This window comes from Vipera berus (genome assembly GCF_964194415.1).
Source record: "Vipera berus genome assembly, chromosome: 1".
Classification (NCBI taxonomy): Eukaryota; Metazoa; Chordata; class Lepidosauria; order Squamata; family Viperidae; genus Vipera; species Vipera berus.
In genome coordinates this window covers 69,258,006-69,275,853 of record NC_138202.1, presented here as the reverse complement: position 1 = coordinate 69,275,853, position 17,848 = coordinate 69,258,006, and the positions used below count along the sequence as shown (strand labels likewise).

Here is a 17,848-nt window from a genome sequence, read left to right as displayed (position 1 = left end):
GTGGTTGGAGGTCGTGCCTGTAAAGACCATGACATCCGCTAAAACAATACAGGTCTTGCGGGGACTCTTTGCCACCCATGGGTTACCCGACGTACTGGTCTCTGACAATGGCCCGCAATTCACATCTGCTGAATTTCAGGATTTCCTCAAGGCCAACTGGATTAGGCACGCGACATCGGCCCCCTTCCACCCCTCCTCCAACGGATTGGCCGAGAGGAACGTCAGGACTACCAAGGAAGCATTGAAAAGGATCATCCAAGGTGATTGGCACCAGAGACTGGCCCAGTTCTTGTTGGCCCAACACACAACACCTTGCACTGCAACGGGGAAAAGTCCAGCGGAAATGAGGTGGGGCAGAAGGCTGACAACCAAACTAGACAGGCTCCACCCAGACCGGCTGCCCGTTGAAGCAGAACAAGACAGTGCAACCAGGTCCTTGAACATTGGGGATTTAGTGTGGGCCAGGAACTATGGACTGGGGGAAAAGTGGACACAAGGGGTAGTCATAGACAAAATGGGGCCACTATCATACATCATAGAGGGGGAAGGGGAATGGCAGATCAGGAGGCACATTGATCAGCTGAGGAAAAGGTCTCCAGAGTTCACTCAGGGGGTGACCAGCGGGGACCCCATAACACAAGACAATAACAATAGTCTTGACTGGCGGGTAGTCACACCATCGGGCAGGGGAACAGAAACACACCCTAGGCGAGCGGAACCACCACCTCAGGGGAACACGGCTGCACAGCCAGCAGCCCTCATAATAACACAACAACCCGTAGACCCGACACCTGCAGCGACATCCCAACAGGCGGCAAGGCCCAACGGGGAAACCAACAACAGAGCTGACATTCCAACGGGGAGATATCCTGTTAGGGCTCACAAGCCACCCACTTACTTAAAAGATTATGTTAGATAATATAACTCTTATCTGGGGGGGAAGGGGTGTTGTATAGGTAGATTAGCAGGGGAGTGGTTTCCCACCAGCGGGAAATCCACGAGCCTGGGTTGGGTGTTGTTTCCTGTGGCGGGAGATTCCCGGCCGGGGGTTGGCTAGCGTCCAGCGGCTGCCGGACATATATTGAGCCACCCGGACGGGGATCCCCAGTTGACTCCACGTGTATCAATAAAGACAAATGCTGCAATACCTCGCTGTGTGTGTGTCGTCGATCCGAACATAACATGGACAGTATCTCTTTACTCTCCTACCATCCGGTAGGAGATATAGGAATATAGCCAGCCGTACCAACAGGCTGAAAAATAGCTTTTATCCGTGGGCTGTTAGGCTTTTAAATGGGACATAATCTTATGCAGAATTGACTTGGGAGGCCAGTGTGTGGTGTAGTTGGTTCACATGGTGTGGTAGGATGGAGGGTTTGTTGTCACTGTGTGTTGGGGGGAGAGAGCACGGGGGGGGGGGGAAGGCTCAGCTAATCTCAATGTACACACGTTGTACTTTGACAATAAAGGTTTATTATTATTATTTTTATCCTACGGCATTGCGCTTTTGCACTTTGGAGTTGCCAAGTCGCCTTTTGCTGCAGATTCCTTCAGTCCCTCGACCTGCCCCCATTCTCCTCTATGCCTGCTTTAGTCGCCAAGATGAGCTTCGCCAAAAAAAGATACTCAAAGATATGTGCTTAATGTAATCTCTGCGGCTGGAATTGGAGAGCCAGGCTTTGGTCCGCGAACGGGAAGACCGCCGCGACAGTCGTTCGCCCGGGCAGCCGGGGGGGAAAAAACGGCCTGCCCGGCCCGCTCAGAGGCGGAGTTTGGCTACGGAAGTGAAGAGCAACCCGGAAACGTTGCCGCGGCCCAGGCTCGGCTGTTGTGGTTGGGGATTGTTGGCACCGTCGTCGCTCGGGCCCTCCTTGGTGCCTCGGGCAAGTGCCCGTCGTTTCTGAGAAGCTGTCGCCATCATGCACGACGCCTTCGAGCCGGTGCTCATCCTGGAAAAACTGCCGCTGCAGATCGACTGCTTGGCGGCTTGGGGTGAGTGCAGGGCGCCACTCCGGATTCGCCCCCCACCCAGCCCTTGTCTCCTCTCTCCCGACATTGGCGTCGGGTCACAACCACAAGAGCTTGTCATACCGTTTTTTACTGTTTTCCCCTTTCCCTCCTACCGCCACGTTGAACGAAATAATTAGGCATATGTCCCAGTAAGGGCTAAATCTTGTCAGTTTCCTCGCGCGTTGATAGATGGTGCTGGGAAAACTTGAGCGCTTTGCCTTTTGTGAATTTTTTTAAACGTGACTCTCACGTGAGTCATGGGAAGTTAAAACTGCGATGTTAGTCTAGAAAATGCAAACATCCCATGGGCTGGGATGATTTTCGGTTTCTGTTTCATAGGGTTGCTGTTATGGGGGAATAAAAGTGGCATTCGCGTTTAATAAATTAATATGAATGCAGGAATGCTTGTGTGTCTTTATGGTTTTTCTACACTTATTTTAATAAAGTGTAATGGGGTGTGCAACTTGTAGCTTGTATTTTCTTCCTCTCTGTGAATAGTGAATTTCCCGGAAATTAAACATTTCAAATATTGTACTGTATAACATTCTCAGATGCTTTCCAATACTCAGAAAAACCTATAAAGTTTTATTATAAAAAATCCACAGTAAAATTCATTTATAGAGCCATGAAGAGGTATGTCATATTTAGTTCTAGAATAAGGTTCTGCACAGACTTTCCTGGGTATAAAGGCAATTTGACTTGGTAATATGGGTAGGATTGCCCTGTAAATTTGGCCTTAGAAAATATATGTTTACTTGAAAATTATTTTTATTGAAATATTTGTAAAAATGTGAATTTCTTAGGAAAAAATAGAATATTAATGGTGCAAACTAAATTTTCTCATTTGTAGAAGAATGGCTCTTAGTTGGGACTAAACAAGGACATCTTCTACTTTACAGAATTCGAAAAGAAACTGGTAAGTTTGTAATGATTTACTATACTTTAGCATATTAACCAAATAACAACAACTAAGGACAGTTGGGAGCCATCTGTTACTTCATTGTATTTTAGGGCAGATTCATACAAGATAGTCCCTGTAGTAGTTAGACAGAATGTATTGCCAAGAACCAGAAACTTGTTTTAGCATTACGCTGGCTGGTTTATGTATAGTGCTAATTTATGTTTTTTTGTTTTAGGTTTAGTGTGTTACATGAACTCCACCATTTTGCTTTGCAAGTTGTGTGAATCCTTCCAGTTAAAGCTTATTTGAGAAATAAATTTAATATTATTTATAATCTAATCGCTGTGGATAAAATGTATATGATAAAGAGTTTATTGGCTGACTTGAAATATTCTGTGTTCCTTGTAGCATGTTTAATTCCATGCAAAATTTCATTATATTTTAGAATAAGGTGAAACATATTTTAAATAGCCAATCAGTTTCATACTTGATTCGTTTGCCTTGAATCTAGTTTGTAAAATATGAATTAGAATAGAAATATGTATGAATTACAATTGTTAAAAATTCTCTCCCTTAAATCAACAACTTATTAGAACTAGTTGATCATGTACGTCTCAATTTCTGGGAGTCCCTGAATTCACAGAAAAAAAGATTGTCTTGAAATAAAAATTAATAGTGGAATCTTCCTAATAATTGGATAGTCAATAATGATTTTTTGATAACTGTATATGCTGTAATGTGCAGAACAATTTTTTTTTGCAATCTTCAAATGAAGTTGTGAGACTTGCACCTCCTCTAATCTCAGTTCAGAACTTTATATGACATTATTCCTTAACTGATAAATGCAGGTTGATTAAATAGTTACTTATAATATATCTTATCTAAATCCATATATTGTTTGATAGGTTGCAATAGGTTTGAAGTCACATTAGAAAAATCAAACAAGAACTTCTCCAAGAAAATACAGCAGGTAGGAGCGGCAAATTTAGATTCAACTAAGATTGGTAATTTCTGTGAAACCTTGACTTCATTTTAAAAGGTTGGCGAGATTGGAAATGGGTGTACAATTGATTCTGGCTTCTAGAATATTTTAATTATTTTCATGTTTGATATACATTATTGTTATGGGTGATAAGTATGTTTGTGATTGCTGTCCCATAATAAGAAATATATTTATTCTCCATCCACATTGATAAATATTTTAGAAGATAAGATTAAATTCTCATTTATTTGAGTTATTAAGTAAAAAGGAAAATGGTAAGTATTCATTTTGGAAGAAAAGGGAGTTAGCATTTCTTTATTTTTAAAATGTGTGTTGTCAAAACATGACTGTCATAGGACTTCTGGTGGCGACGCGACGTTGAAAGACAGCCGTTTTTGGGCTGCCCGCTCCGCAGCTGTGTTTTTCCATCGTAAACAGCGCCGATCAGCTGTTTAGATGGATTTGAAGCCCCCTCCTCGGGAGAAGAGGAGGGGGTGAGGCCCCAGGTAGGGGTTGAGCTCTCCGGGGCCGCCTGAGCTGAGAGCTTGGGCGGCTGAAGGATGAGCCCCCCCGAAGCCTGGGTTGCTCCGAGCTGCGCAGCGCCTCTGCTCTGGGATTCTTGGAGCAGAGCCAGGCGTTAGCAACCACCCCTGCCAAAAGGAAATACTTTTGATTATCAAGATGCAGGCAGAGCGGTACAGGAGGTCAAGGTGAAGTGGACTCTTTATTTTTACTCTCTAGCTCAATGGATTTTATAGCTTTAAAGTGAAAGTGCGTAATAAGTGAAAGTGGGGGAAGATGGCGGCTAAAACTTCTAAAGCTCTTCGGAATGCGGGGTCTTCCCTGGTGCAAGAGACCTCACTGCAAGCTTTGCTTCCTCCTGCATCTCCCCCGGTATTGACGCTTAAGGATTTACAAGACGCTCTTGGAAAGCATGCACAACTGATGTCTGATATGATGGATGAAAAGTTGAAAAAGCTGGAGGAGAAATTGGAGGAGAAAATGGAGAAATTGGAGAAGAAGATGGAAGAGAAGCTGAGAGCAATGAGGGTGGACATCTTGTCTAAGGTTGAATCCGTAGCTGAATGTGTGCTACAGCTGGATATAAAAGTGGAGGATCTCAGTCAAAAGAACTCTATATTAGAAGCAAAGGTATTAGAAAATGAAAATATAAGGGATAAAATGGACGAAGAATTGAGCCTTGTTCAGTATAATCAGATGCAGTATGCTATTAGAATTAGGGGTTTAAAGGAGAATGGTAAAGAAGATTTAAAGCAGCTGATTTCTGAGGCTCTGGAAGGGGTACTGGGCCAGTCAGCATCTGAAATTGAGGGAAATATGGACAAAGTTTTTCGTGTAAATTCATGGATTGCAAGACAGAGGAAGTTACCCAGAGATGTGGTGGTCTATTTTACAAAGAGAGTAATTAGAGATGAAGTCATTCAAGCTGCTTATGATACTAATTTGGTAGTGGCTGAGCAAGAAGTTTTGGTTTTAAAAGAGATCCCTCCGAAGATCCTAAGGAGAAGGAAAGATTTTGCATTTCTAGTACAGGAACTTAAGAAACGTGATATTAAGTTCAGATGGGAGATTCCAGGTGGGTTGGTGGCGACGCACGAAGGTAAAAGACATCGTTTGGTTACTGTGGCTCAGGCACGTGATTTTTATAGTAATGTGTTAAAAGCAACCCCCCTATCATTTTTGGAAGCTGCAAAAGGATACGGTGTGGGAAAGTTTCAAGATGTTGCAGATAGACAGACAGAGGACAATGGTGTTGGAGGGGATCAAGCCACAGTCTCATCGGTTGCTGCAGGAGGCCAGAAGATGACACGTGCCGCCCTAAGAAGAGCGAGACGAGAGCAAGAGCAAGACCAGCAGAAAGTTATGGAATCTTCAAAGTGTGCTTACAGTGAAGATGTAGGAGGAGAGCGGTCTAAAGAAGTTTTGGGGGTCATGACAGAGGTGCTCCAAAAGTTTTGGGGCGTTAAGATTGCTGATTAAATTTTTAGATTAGAATGTCAATGGAGTAAAATTATTATAGAGGAGAAAGAAAGTTTTTTTTCCTTTTTTTTAATATTTTACACAATTTAAGATTGATGTTATTTGCTTGCTAGAAAAGTATATTAGGGTTATGGACTTAAAGTATGTGTTGAACTAAGAGTGGGTATGTAAGCTCCTAATTAACAACAAGTTGTCTTAGAGATTGCCTAATTTTTTTTTTATATATACTCTTTTTATTTGAACTTTTATTTGAACTTAAGGATGATTTGGAACTGTGAGACATTTGGCGTGATACATGCAAGAACTATTTTTGATTATAGTTTAGTTTGGTTGGAGATTATTAAGATTAACAGAGATAAGCGCTTTTGGTGCGTAACTCAGAATTTGTTTGGAAATTAGAGAAAGGTGGGAGAATGCAAATAGCAGGTGAAAGTTTTTTTTTCTTTTCCTTTTTTTTTGAAATTAATATGAATAAGGACTGGGATTAAGAAAATTTATTTTGAGTAAAGATCTTTTTCTGTTTTCCTCTTTTTCTTTTCTACTTTATTTGTAATATTAATATTGTTTGTACTCATTTTATATGAGCTAGAGAGAGATAGAATTTATAGTTTATTGTTGATAACATAGGGGTGTTTATGTTTGTTTTTTGATTTTATGCCCTGTATTTAGCTCTGGGAAGTCGGGGGGGGGGGAGGAGGGAGTGGGGGAGAGGGATAGGGGTGGGGGAGGGGGGGATTAAAGTCAAAATGTATTGTAAAACTTTTTAAATTAAAAAAAAAACATGACTGTCATAATCACTTTAAATTTCATTGGAATACACTACATTCAAGTTGCAACAACTTGAAATAAAAGAAATGGCAAAAATGTCCAAAATGAGAACAAAATGTCAACTGTTTGTTTGGAAAAAAGCACCAGCTCTTTATTTTGGAATATGACTTTTTAAAAAAATTAAAAATAGTGCTATTAAAATGGAATGGAAAAAACTCATGTTATCTTTGTACCACGTGTAATTCAGGAAGTTAATGTATTACCTTTATTACCATTATTAGTTTTCATTAACCAACTGCAATTGGGACCAGTAATTCCATTCCTAAGTGATACTGTTGTAATACTGTTCCCAACTTATGATATCAGTTCATTCAGTCATTTATAAATTGTATATGGTATGTATTATTATGGAATTTAAATATATTTCTAGTTAGTGTAACTGTTAAATCATACAATTATGTTTGTTATGCAATATAAAAACCCCCTGTTAATAGAGGGTTACAAATTAGTTTATTTCATCAGATATTCCATAATTTTCACTGAAGCGTTACTGGGTATGAGGATCTGCTTATAAATCAATTGCATTTTATAGTCCTTTGGGGCAAGTTAACTTTGAACAAACTTACAGTTTATTTACAAGATTTTTATTTTTATTTTTATTTTTAATAGATCCATGTTGTTTCCCAGTTCAAAATTTTGGTCAGCCTATTAGGTAAGTGAAATAATTGTTCAGATTAATTCTGTTTTGAAACAAGGCATGGCAGCCATTACAAGATTATGGGACGTCTTTAAGAGCTAAATCTTGAGTTTATTTCTGAGCTGGCAATGTGTGAATTTGTTCTGTTACCTGAATTTCAGTGTTTTGCCTTACTTCTGATCTTAACTCTTATTTTAATTTTTTTAAGGCCACATTAATTTTTTAAAAAACACTTCATGTTTTGTTATGTTCTTTAACCTTTATTTAAGTTCACAATTTTTATATTGTCCATTACTCTTACTATGGAGATTCTTTGAGACTCAGAATCATTGCAGAATCAACAAACTGGGAGATATTTGTAAATTTTCCATTTTATTTGAAAGTAAAATAATGTTTGTGGCATTATTCATTATGAGAAAGTTGTAGAGATTTCAATAGCAGCATATGTATATCTTAATTTAAGATTTGTTTTCTGTTTTGTCCCAAACAGAAAACAACATTTATGTTCACGATCTGTTGACTTTTCAACAAATCACAGCAGTTTCTAAGGCAAAAGGTGCAACTCTCTTCACTTGTGATCTGAAGGTATGTAATGAAAAGAGGACCCAGGCTTGCGTTCTTTTTTAAAAATATTTTATTAATTTTTAATAATTACAATCTTTAGTGCTTAGTAAACAACGTGTTGTCTGGGTTCACATATTTAACATTAACTTCTTCAGTATCAATTAGTTCAATACTGCACAATCCAGTGTTTTTTCCCTCCTTTTCCCCCCAAATTGTTTTCATTTTCCCAACACTACGCAAATACATTTCTTGCTACTATTAATGCATACAAAATTGAATATAAACATCCTCATCATATTTTCCAGTATTATACAAATAACAATAATATCAGTTTAAAACCTCTTTTCTAACCAATTTATATTTCAAATGTATTTGCAATTAAAATCTCTTTATTTATTTTTATTTTATTTTAATCCCATTTATATCCCGCCCTTCTCCGAAGACTCAGGGCGGCTTACAATTTAAGCACAAACCAATGTGCTTAGCAATAGCCTTCATTCTATGTATATGCCTGCTTATTAGGGCTTTCATACACCCCCCAAGCGGCATTATTACAAAGTCAGCTTAATTGCCGCCAACAATCTGGGTCCTCATTTTACCTACCTCAGAAGGATGGAAGGCCGAGTCAACCTTGAGCCTGGTGGGATGCGAACCTGCACTAATTGCAGGCAGCTGGTGTTACTTAAGGAGGCATTAGCCCACTGCTCCACCAAGGCTTATTAAATCAATATCCTGTTTTTCATGTTCTTATTTAAGTTTAATTTCCTATCAATATTTGGAATATTTTTGTCAGTTATAGTTTTCTTAAGATTATTTACAGTTATATAGATAAGAGTTTCATTTATAGAAGCCATCTTCGTATTTTCATATTTCCCATATCAAAAAAGAGGTGCTATTCTAGTTATACATCTTATTATAAAAATCGATTATCCATTCTTTTAATCATATTCAAACAAATATTTAATCATATAATATATTATATATATAATATAATCCCTCTGGTAAGACAAAGCTTTTGTTTTTTAAGTCTAATTCTAGCTTTCTTCTTTTGCCAAATAGCTTTCCAGGCCAAGGCAATTAAATCGCCAAAGACTTTTTTAAGTTGCTTGGAATGAGAAAGACAATTTATGTAAGGTATATTTGAGGGGGAATTCCGCCCATTGCTTGCCTTCTTGAACATTTGGTGTGTTAGATTAAAATTCATTACTTGATGAATATTCAGGGTGGGTGGGGGAAATGGGATCATTTACTACTTCTGAAAATCACATTTTAAAGATCATAATTAAAATACAGTCACTTACTGACTGCAATTGGAACCAACAGTTCTGTTGGGTCTACTGAGAAATGGGTTTTATTTCAGCCTGCTTTTAGGGAGGGAAAAAGATAATCAAGGAAAGAATGACAATAAGGCCTGCTCAGGTCCATTAGAAACAAGTCAAAAACATGAGATTGCATAGACAGTGGAGTTACATAATACACTATTGAGGTTTGTTTGTGGCACAAGTTGAGGGAATGCAACCATAGTAATTTGCAAGCCACAGTTTACAGCTTAGCATATTGCAGGACAGCAATTATGGTTTACTCAATAAGCCATATTTAAGAAAACAATGGTGTAACATTGTGTGTGAGCAGAGTTTAATATTGTGTTTTCCAGCTTTGATACTTAGAGAGAAATTTCTTTTTACAGCACTCTGATACTGGAGAAGAGGTCCTGAGAATGTGTGTGGCAGTGAGAAAGAAGTTACAACTGTTTTATTGGAAGGACCGAAAATTCCATGAGCTACAGGTGCAGTATTATTTATTTAGATACTGTTCATCTCACTCTCATTAGCATTCTGTCATTCATGTTAAAGTATAGTTTTTGGTTTGAAAGTGTCATTGATTTGAAAGTGTCATTGATTTTCTATTCAGAAAACATTTTCAAAAATAATTTGAGTGATTTAGTTCTTAAACCCAATTTAACAGTTACTTAGCTTCTCTTTCAAGTTTATTTGGTGAAGTATAATATTGATTAAGAAAGAACTAAAAACAAAGATAGAATTCTACAAAACTCAGGGAGATGGTGATGATGATGATGATGATGATGATGATTATGATTATATAATGGGAAGACAAAGCACTACATGGCCAGTACATAAAAAAAGTAGCTGGGAAAGCAGATAATAACGAGACCTGGCAATGGCTAAGAGACTGAGGGACTAATTGTGGCTGCACAAGACCAAGCCTTAAGGACAAATGCATACAAAGGCAAAATTGAGAAGACAGCAACAGACAGTAAGTGCTCCCTATGCAAAGAAGCTGAAGAAACAGTGGACCACCTGGTAAGCTGCTGCAAGAAGATCGCACAGACTGACTACAAGCAGTGGCATGACAAAGTGGCAATAATGGTCCATTGGAAGATCTGCAAGAAATATCATTTGCCTGTAAGCAAGAACTGGTGGGATCATAAAATAGAGAAAGTAATAGAAAACTACTCTGGGACTTCAGAATTCAAACAGACAAGCACCTGCAACATAACACCCCGGACTTAGCATTTGTCGATAGTAAAGACAAAAAAGTCTGGATAGTGGACATGGCAATGCCTGGAGACAGCAGAATAGATGAGAAAGAACTGGAGAAGATAACAAAATGTAAAGACCTACAAATAGAAAGACTGTGGCAAAGGCAAGCAAGGGTAGTACCAATAGTAATAGGTGCCTTGGGTGCAATCCCAAAACAACTGGAGCACCCATTGGCATTGACAGATTTGCCATTAGTCAATTGCAAAAGGCAGCCTTACTAGGAACTGCTTCCATCCTGCGACGATATCTGTAATACCATCAAACAACCACATCTGCCTATCCCAGGTCCTTGGTAAGGACTGGATAGGTAGACAAAAATGCCAAATCCAGTCTGAACATCTGGCTGACTGTGCGATGATCAATAATAATAAGTTGGAAGGGACCTTGGAGGTCATCTAGTCCAACTTCCCGCTCAGGCAGGAAACCCTATACCATTTCAGACAAATGGCTGTCCAGTCTCTTCTTAAAAACTTCCAGTGTTAGAGCATTCACATATATATTGATGTCAGGTTTTTTTTAATAAAAGAAATAGCAGTGCTTAAAATAGTTTTTTTAAAAATTAAGATCTTATGATCTGTCTTTAATTTTAAACTATGGAATGTAATGGAGCAAAAATTAATTTTAAAGGTATGTTGCTGGTGGTTGTCATCATAGTTTCTATGAACCATGGACTACGGCCATGTTAAACATACACTTCTCGACATTTAAAAACACTGGATTTTCAGCAGAAGGAAACAGTTTTACAGAGAAATAGGATTTGGGTTTCAAGGACTTGGGAAATGACCATTTATCTCTCCTTAAAGGTAAAGGTAAAGGTTCCCCCACACATGCGTGCTAGTCGTTTCCAACTCTAGGGGCCAGTGCTTATCTCCATTTCAAAGCCGAAGAGCCAGTGTGACCTAGGACGTCTCCGTGGTCATGTGGCCGGCATGACTAGACGCCAAAGGTGCACGGAACGCTGTTACCTTCCCACCGTGGTGGTCCCTATTTTTCTACTTGCATTTTTATGTGCTTTCGAACTGCTAGGTTGGCAGAAGCTGGGATGAGTAACAGGCGCTCACTCTGTTATGCGGCACTCAGGATTCGACCCGCCAAACTGCCGACCATCTGATCGACAAGCTCAGCGTCCTAACCCACTGAGCCACCGGGTCCCTTATATCTCTCCTTACATTCTCCAAATTAAGGAAAGCTTTTTTTTTCTGGGCAAGGTACAATGTTTAATATCTGGGCAATACTATTGAGAAGATATTTTAAATCCCATTTGAGAAATATATTTGCTTGGTTGGAACTGGAGATGTTGAAAAACCCCTTGTGTTATTTTATTTTATCAACTGTAGGAAGGTTCATAACATCTATGCCTCTTTTACATTAGTCCTTGAGTAATCTGACAATACCTATATATCCATCCTTGTTTGTAAATAATTTATATTTGAGACCATAGCAAAATACTGCTCAGTAGCCATGAAAATCAAGCATCAATTACTGACAGGGCTTCCACAGTTCTAACATGCTTTTTATATCAATATGTCAATTGCCTGTATTCGCTTTTTCTTGTTTTTAATTGTTTTCAAAGGTACCATTTATCCCTGGCCTTTAGCTGTAATAAAGATTCATTCAGATGTCTTTAATTTTATAATTTTTTCCTATGTTTTTTATTTTCTGGGAGTTCTTTTTCCTAGAATTAATTATGGAGATTGTGCTTAGGAACATCCTTTATATATAGAGAGAAAATATTCAGCTTCCTTAATTGTACCTAATTAGATATTTTTTCTTCTTGATCTCCAGGGAGATTTCAGTGTGCCAGATGTACCTAAGTCGATGGCATGGTGCAAAGATTCAATCTGTGTTGGTTTCAAAAGGGATTATTATCTAATAAAGGTAAAAAGAAAGAATTTAGACTAAGATGGAAAATACTGATTTTTCTGGATACTGTATGCAGGAGAAATGAATGATTGGAGCATGAATTATGAATTCACAGTTCCTGTACTAAATATGCTTACTACATAGAGTGAGCCTTCTCAGAAAATAGCCACTTTATTGCACTATACATTTACTATGACATCAGTGGTAGAAGTTGACTGTTGTTTGGGAAATCCTTAAACAATTTGGCTGTGATGTGCTTTGATGAAATAGGCTCAGTGACAGGAATACCGGGCGTGGAACAGCTCTTTCTAATAATAATGAGGAGTAATTTGGTAATGGCTTTTTGAATGGAATGACCAGATTTTTTTTATTAATTCACAGGTAGATGGGAAGGGATCGATTAAGGAACTATTTCCTACAGGAAAGCAGCTTGAGCCATTAGTAGTTCCATTAGCAGATGGCAAAGTTGTTGTAGGTCAAGATGATCTAACTGTTGTGTTGAATGAAGAAGGAGTCTGTACACAGAAATGTGCCTTCAACTGGACAGATATCCCAAAAGTCATGGGTGAGAACAAGTAAAATTAAAAATTCTTAGCTCTAAAGAGAAAATATGTTACACACAGAAAATGTAATACACCTTGATTTTTAAATGAATAATGACATTTGACTACAGGAGATGATAGTTATCTTTCTGTTGTATTGATAAAATGCCAGTTTATACATAGAAAGTGTTTATCTGTAATCCAGGTTTATGAGTCCAAAGCAGCTTTGTTTTCCCTACTGTTTGAATAATAATTTTCTTTGCTCAAATTTTAATTTATTACTGTATAAAAACCAACAATTTGTAGATACTGTAGTAATAAATTTTGGCATGTATTCCCATTCTTTAAACAACAGTCATCATATTACAATTTTGTGAATATCAACCCAAAGTGAAATATTAAAGGAACCCATGTATAAGGGATCCATCAGCATTGATATCAGCTATTTTTGTATATTTAATCTGGTAAATATAGAAAATAAACACTTGTTGAATTATTTTTTTCTTAAATTCATAGAAATTATATTTAATATTTTAAATATACTTTATAATTAATTCAACTAAACTAAAAAGCATTCTGGTAATGGTAAATCAGGAGGTTTATTTGAAGCCAATGCATCCAGGCCAAACGTATAGGAGATGTTTAATTGAGTATACTGTTATCCCATATTTTACATAACTTAAATGCATCCTGTAATAAATGTGGGCTTTGTGTAAGCTGATTTGAAGTATTAATGACATTAGTGATTCATGCCTTCCAAGAAAAAGAAAGGTTTACCAGCTCTTTTAAAATCTGTATTTTCCCTGAGTAAATGTTAGTTTTGTGAATAATAAAGGTAGAATTTTACCAACATCTAAAGTTTCCTCGTGGACTTTAATGCTGCATAGAATTATGTTTAAAAGTAGAGCCAAGTTACTTCAGCAAGGTTGCATAATACATTTTTAGTTAGGATCATAGTGGACTGTTGAGTATGAGTTCTATGGAACGACTTAATAGCTGACAAATGACATTCCACTTACAATAACCGTTATGTAAAGAATGCTAAATCAATACCACATATTAATCCAATTGAGAAAAAATTGAGACAAGTCCATGCTTTGGCAAAATTTTCTTTCCAGAATTTCTAATGTAACATGTCCAAAGGTTTCTCTATATCAGGGGTCTTCAAACTTGGCCTTTTTATGACTTGTGGACTTCAAAGCACACTGGCTGAGGAATTCTGGGAGTTGAAGTCCACAAGTCATAAAAGGGCCAAGTTTGAAGACTCCTGCTCTATATTCTATTAATCTGCTGATTACGGAATTTCTGAATGTATAGCCAAAGATAACTAGTTTGTAAGCTAACAATGTCAGATGTTTAACAACCTATTATAAATCAGATTGTGCAGCATGAATAATTAAATATTTTTTCATTTGTGGTGTGGTTTGATGGTTAATAAATTAGATGAGGATTGGAGAGACTCAGATTTTAGTTTAGCCTTGGCCATGGATACTCATTGGGTGACTATGGACCTGTCACTCCTTTTGTCCCATCCTATTCCACAGGGTTGTTATGGGAAAAAGGAGGAATGAGGGGAATGGCTAATTGCTTAAGTTCTTGGAGGAAAGACAGTGTATAATTCTATTAAATAAATATTGTAGTCTGTATACCAGAAACCCAGTGACATTAGCAGTGTCTTTTGAGTCCAAGAACTACAGTGGTTTGAGATGAGGTTATGTTGTTTTCATAAAGAGTAGTAGTGTTAGAAAGAGAAATGATTACAAAGCCAAGGGGCATAAAGAAAGTAATAAAACATTTGCTACTCTTGCATGGAAAGTTGTTTAGGTCTGTAGGCTGTTGCTGACTATTTTGTTTCCATAATAGAACATCAGACTCCATACGTGATTGCAGTATTGCCAAGATATGTAGAGATTCGTACATTTGAGCCCCGTCTCCTGGTTCAGAGTATTGAACTGCACCGGCCACGCTTCATTACATCTGGAGGGTAGGAAAGTTTTAATTAATCCACTTTGCTCCTGTTTGCATATAAAATATTGTTGAGCTGTTTTAGAGTTGTTGAGCAAAGGGGTGAGCCCTTTAATTTTATTACGGTACACTGCTGACTTTATCTTTTTCCTTATTTTAGTCCTAATATTGTATATGTGGCCAGCAATCATTTTGTTTGGCGCCTCATTCCAGTTTCCATTGCAACCCAGATCCAGCAACTCCTCCAAGATAAACAGTTTGAATTGGCTTTGCAATTGGCGGTAAGTGGAAGGTTAAATATATTTTCAGTCTATAGTTGGGGTCCTGTGTCATACTAATCCATAGTGAGGTATTAGTTGTATTTGGTTTACTATGATGTGTGAACCTAGATAACTGCGTTTTAAATAACTAACTGGGACCCACAAAGCCATAAATTAGTATGTTGACAGACGTTGAGTGACTCTGTGACAAATAATTACATTTATAAGCTGCTATCTAGTAAAAGTGGTCTTTCAAGACTAAGTTATTTGATAATTAGGCATATGATGAGTAAATGCAGAATATAATGCTTATCCTCTAAAACTGTAAAATTGGTTTAATTTTTATGATGACATTGTTCTTTAAAGTCATGGTGTCAACAGATTGATTATAACAAGCTTTGGTTGTAACAGTGGAGATGAACAAATCGGATTATTTCATTAAATAAGAAAATATGGTTACATTTTGGGAACAAGTCACAATACGAAGCTTGCTTTGAAGTCTATAACCATAGTCGTTAAATTAAAATAAAATAATTTGGTGGAAGATTTAATTAGTTTCTCTTATGTAAAGTAAGCAACTCGTGTGGGATAAAAAATGTTTATTAATCTGATTGTACTTACCTATGAAGAGGGCTACAAAAACGCTTAAATGATAGTTAATACTGGTATCTCTTGTTTGCGAGAATCAATCGTGAGCACTTCCTTATGCCAAAAGTACACAGCCTTTTGGAAATAACAGCATCACTTGCCTTACATTTATTTAAATCATGTTAATATTGCTCCTCATGTATTTCATATTTTTCTCCTCCTGTCACATTAGTTTATAGCTTAGCAGTAATGTTGGGAGGGGTTTGGAGAGCTGTGTTCAAGGCTTTCGAATGTAGTTATATGCAATTTGGGGACTGGAGATTGCATACTAAGAACAGTAACTAAGTTATGTCAATGTTTCATCCATTTGCTGCAGTTTTATTTTTGAATGCACTGGTTTTCTGTACTTATTTAAGTCTACTATATATTACTCAGATACCGTATTTTCCGGCGTGTAAGACGACTTTTTAACACATGAAAATCTTCTCAAAAGTCGGGGGTCGTCTTATACGCCCAGTCGCCTTATACGCCGGAAAATAGTAAATCCTCGGGAGCAGAGACGTTAGTGGAAACGGACAAATCCAGCGCTCGAGAATAGCGAAAGACGGCCTCCTCATAAATAAACCGACCAGCCCAACTGAGGCTGAGGCTCCAGCTTACCGGCGTCCTAGGGCAGCAGACCCCCCCCTTTTTTTTTTTGGAAGGGAGCGGGAGTCAAGTGTGTGTCAAGCCGCCGGCGCTCGGCGAGCACGAGAGCTCAAGGGAGCGCAGGAAGCCAGGCGGAGGCCGACCTGACATGTTCGCGCGGAGCTGAGCTTCACCTGACCCTGGGAGTTCGACTTCAGGGCGTGGTGCCGTGGCCAGACCTACAGCAACACCGCCTGGGAAGGCGCAGCTCGGGAATTGTGACAGGCAGACCGCAGCGGAAAGCTGGCGCTGGGGCTTCAGCAACCCGGGGTCCCCCCTCCGCCCTGAAGTAGAAGGCGGCCTTTTGAAAAATAAATATTATAATATGTGCGGGGTTTTTCCCCTTTATTTCTTTTTACCCTTTCTGTATACTCCAGCCATAACTTATGCAAGTGAAAGGAGGAAAAACCCTGAGTTTGCATTTTCTTGGAAAACTTTAGAAAAGCACAGCAAAATGCAGGGGAGGGTAAACGGGCTTCTCGATCTCAGTGCCACGCAGGGCTCCTTCTGGTTTCTAGTTACTTGGAAACTCGGGGCTTTCTTTGAGGGAATCTCAAACTTGTGGTGCAGGGCTGAGCCCGTTTCTTTCACCATCACCCCCACCCCCCCGCCCTCCGCTGCCCTGTTCATTAACTAACCTACGGAAAGAACCACCTTCTTTCAGACCTGGTGCCTTCCCGAAGTGTTGGGCCACAATGCTCGTTGCTCCTGGCCAAAACAGCCAGCGCGTGTGGCTGAAGTAGAAGGGGGCGCCAAGGCGAGAGGAGACGAGGTTTAGGCGAGGCAGAGCAAAGCTGATCTCGAGGCCAAAAGCTCTTGATAAACCTTCACCTAATTGAGAAGCAGCCCTGACTTCCTACTTACCCGTATTTTCTGGCGTATAAGACTTTAACCCATGAAAATCATCTCAAAAGTTGGGGGTCGTCTTATACGCCCAGTCGTCTTATACGCCGGAAAATACGGTATGTATTATGGTCTCTGTTCATGGACTACAAATGTGACAATAAAGTTTAAATACTCAAGAAATGTCCTTGTGTTCTAATTCTTGAATAGCATAACTGAGATAGAAATATATTTCCTGGCTTGCATGAACAATTTTTCCCACAAGTATATTCAATTATACTTTTTTCATTATCAAGGATCAATTTCCTTGAGAGCCAGTATGCTATTTCTAAAGGTTTGCATTTTTAATTCTTTATGATGAATAAAGTATTTTTCTGCTTTTGTTTAAACTTGTTAGGATATGAAAGACGATTCTGACAATGAAAAACAACAACAGATCCATCATATTAAGAATCTTTATGCCTTCAATCTGTTCTGCCAAAAGCGCTTTGATGAATCAATGCAAGTCTTTGCTAAACTTGGGACAGGTAGATTTTCATGTTTTAACTACTATGTTTATATTGCCTACAATTTTGATATGCATTCTCTCAATCCCCTCACTCAATTTATTAATTAA

General features: G+C 38.5%; 1 protein-coding gene across 2 annotated transcripts in view; it reads left to right on the top strand.

Annotated features, from left to right (window-relative positions):
- The first annotated feature begins 1,786 nt into the window (after positions 1-1,786).
- VPS39 (VPS39 subunit of HOPS complex) overlaps positions 1,787-17,848 on the top strand; it is a 34,259-nt gene continuing 18,197 nt past the window's right edge. The window contains exons 1-11 of one of the 2 annotated variants that reach the window (XM_081314101.1): positions 1,787-1,992; positions 2,861-2,926; positions 3,817-3,881; positions 7,332-7,374; positions 7,850-7,944; positions 9,611-9,709; positions 12,270-12,362; positions 12,729-12,912; positions 14,753-14,873; positions 15,015-15,135; positions 17,630-17,759. In XM_081314101.1, coding sequence (XP_081170227.1) covers positions 1,920-1,992; positions 2,861-2,926; positions 3,817-3,881; positions 7,332-7,374; positions 7,850-7,944; positions 9,611-9,709; positions 12,270-12,362; positions 12,729-12,912; positions 14,753-14,873; positions 15,015-15,135; positions 17,630-17,759 — 1,090 coding nt within the window. In that variant the 5' untranslated portion in view covers positions 1,787-1,919. The remainder of the gene's footprint in view (positions 1,993-2,860; positions 2,927-3,816; positions 3,882-7,331; positions 7,375-7,849; positions 7,945-9,610; positions 9,710-12,269; positions 12,363-12,728; positions 12,913-14,752; positions 14,874-15,014; positions 15,136-17,629; positions 17,760-17,848) is intronic. The other variant, XM_081314100.1, reaches the window with a different exon arrangement.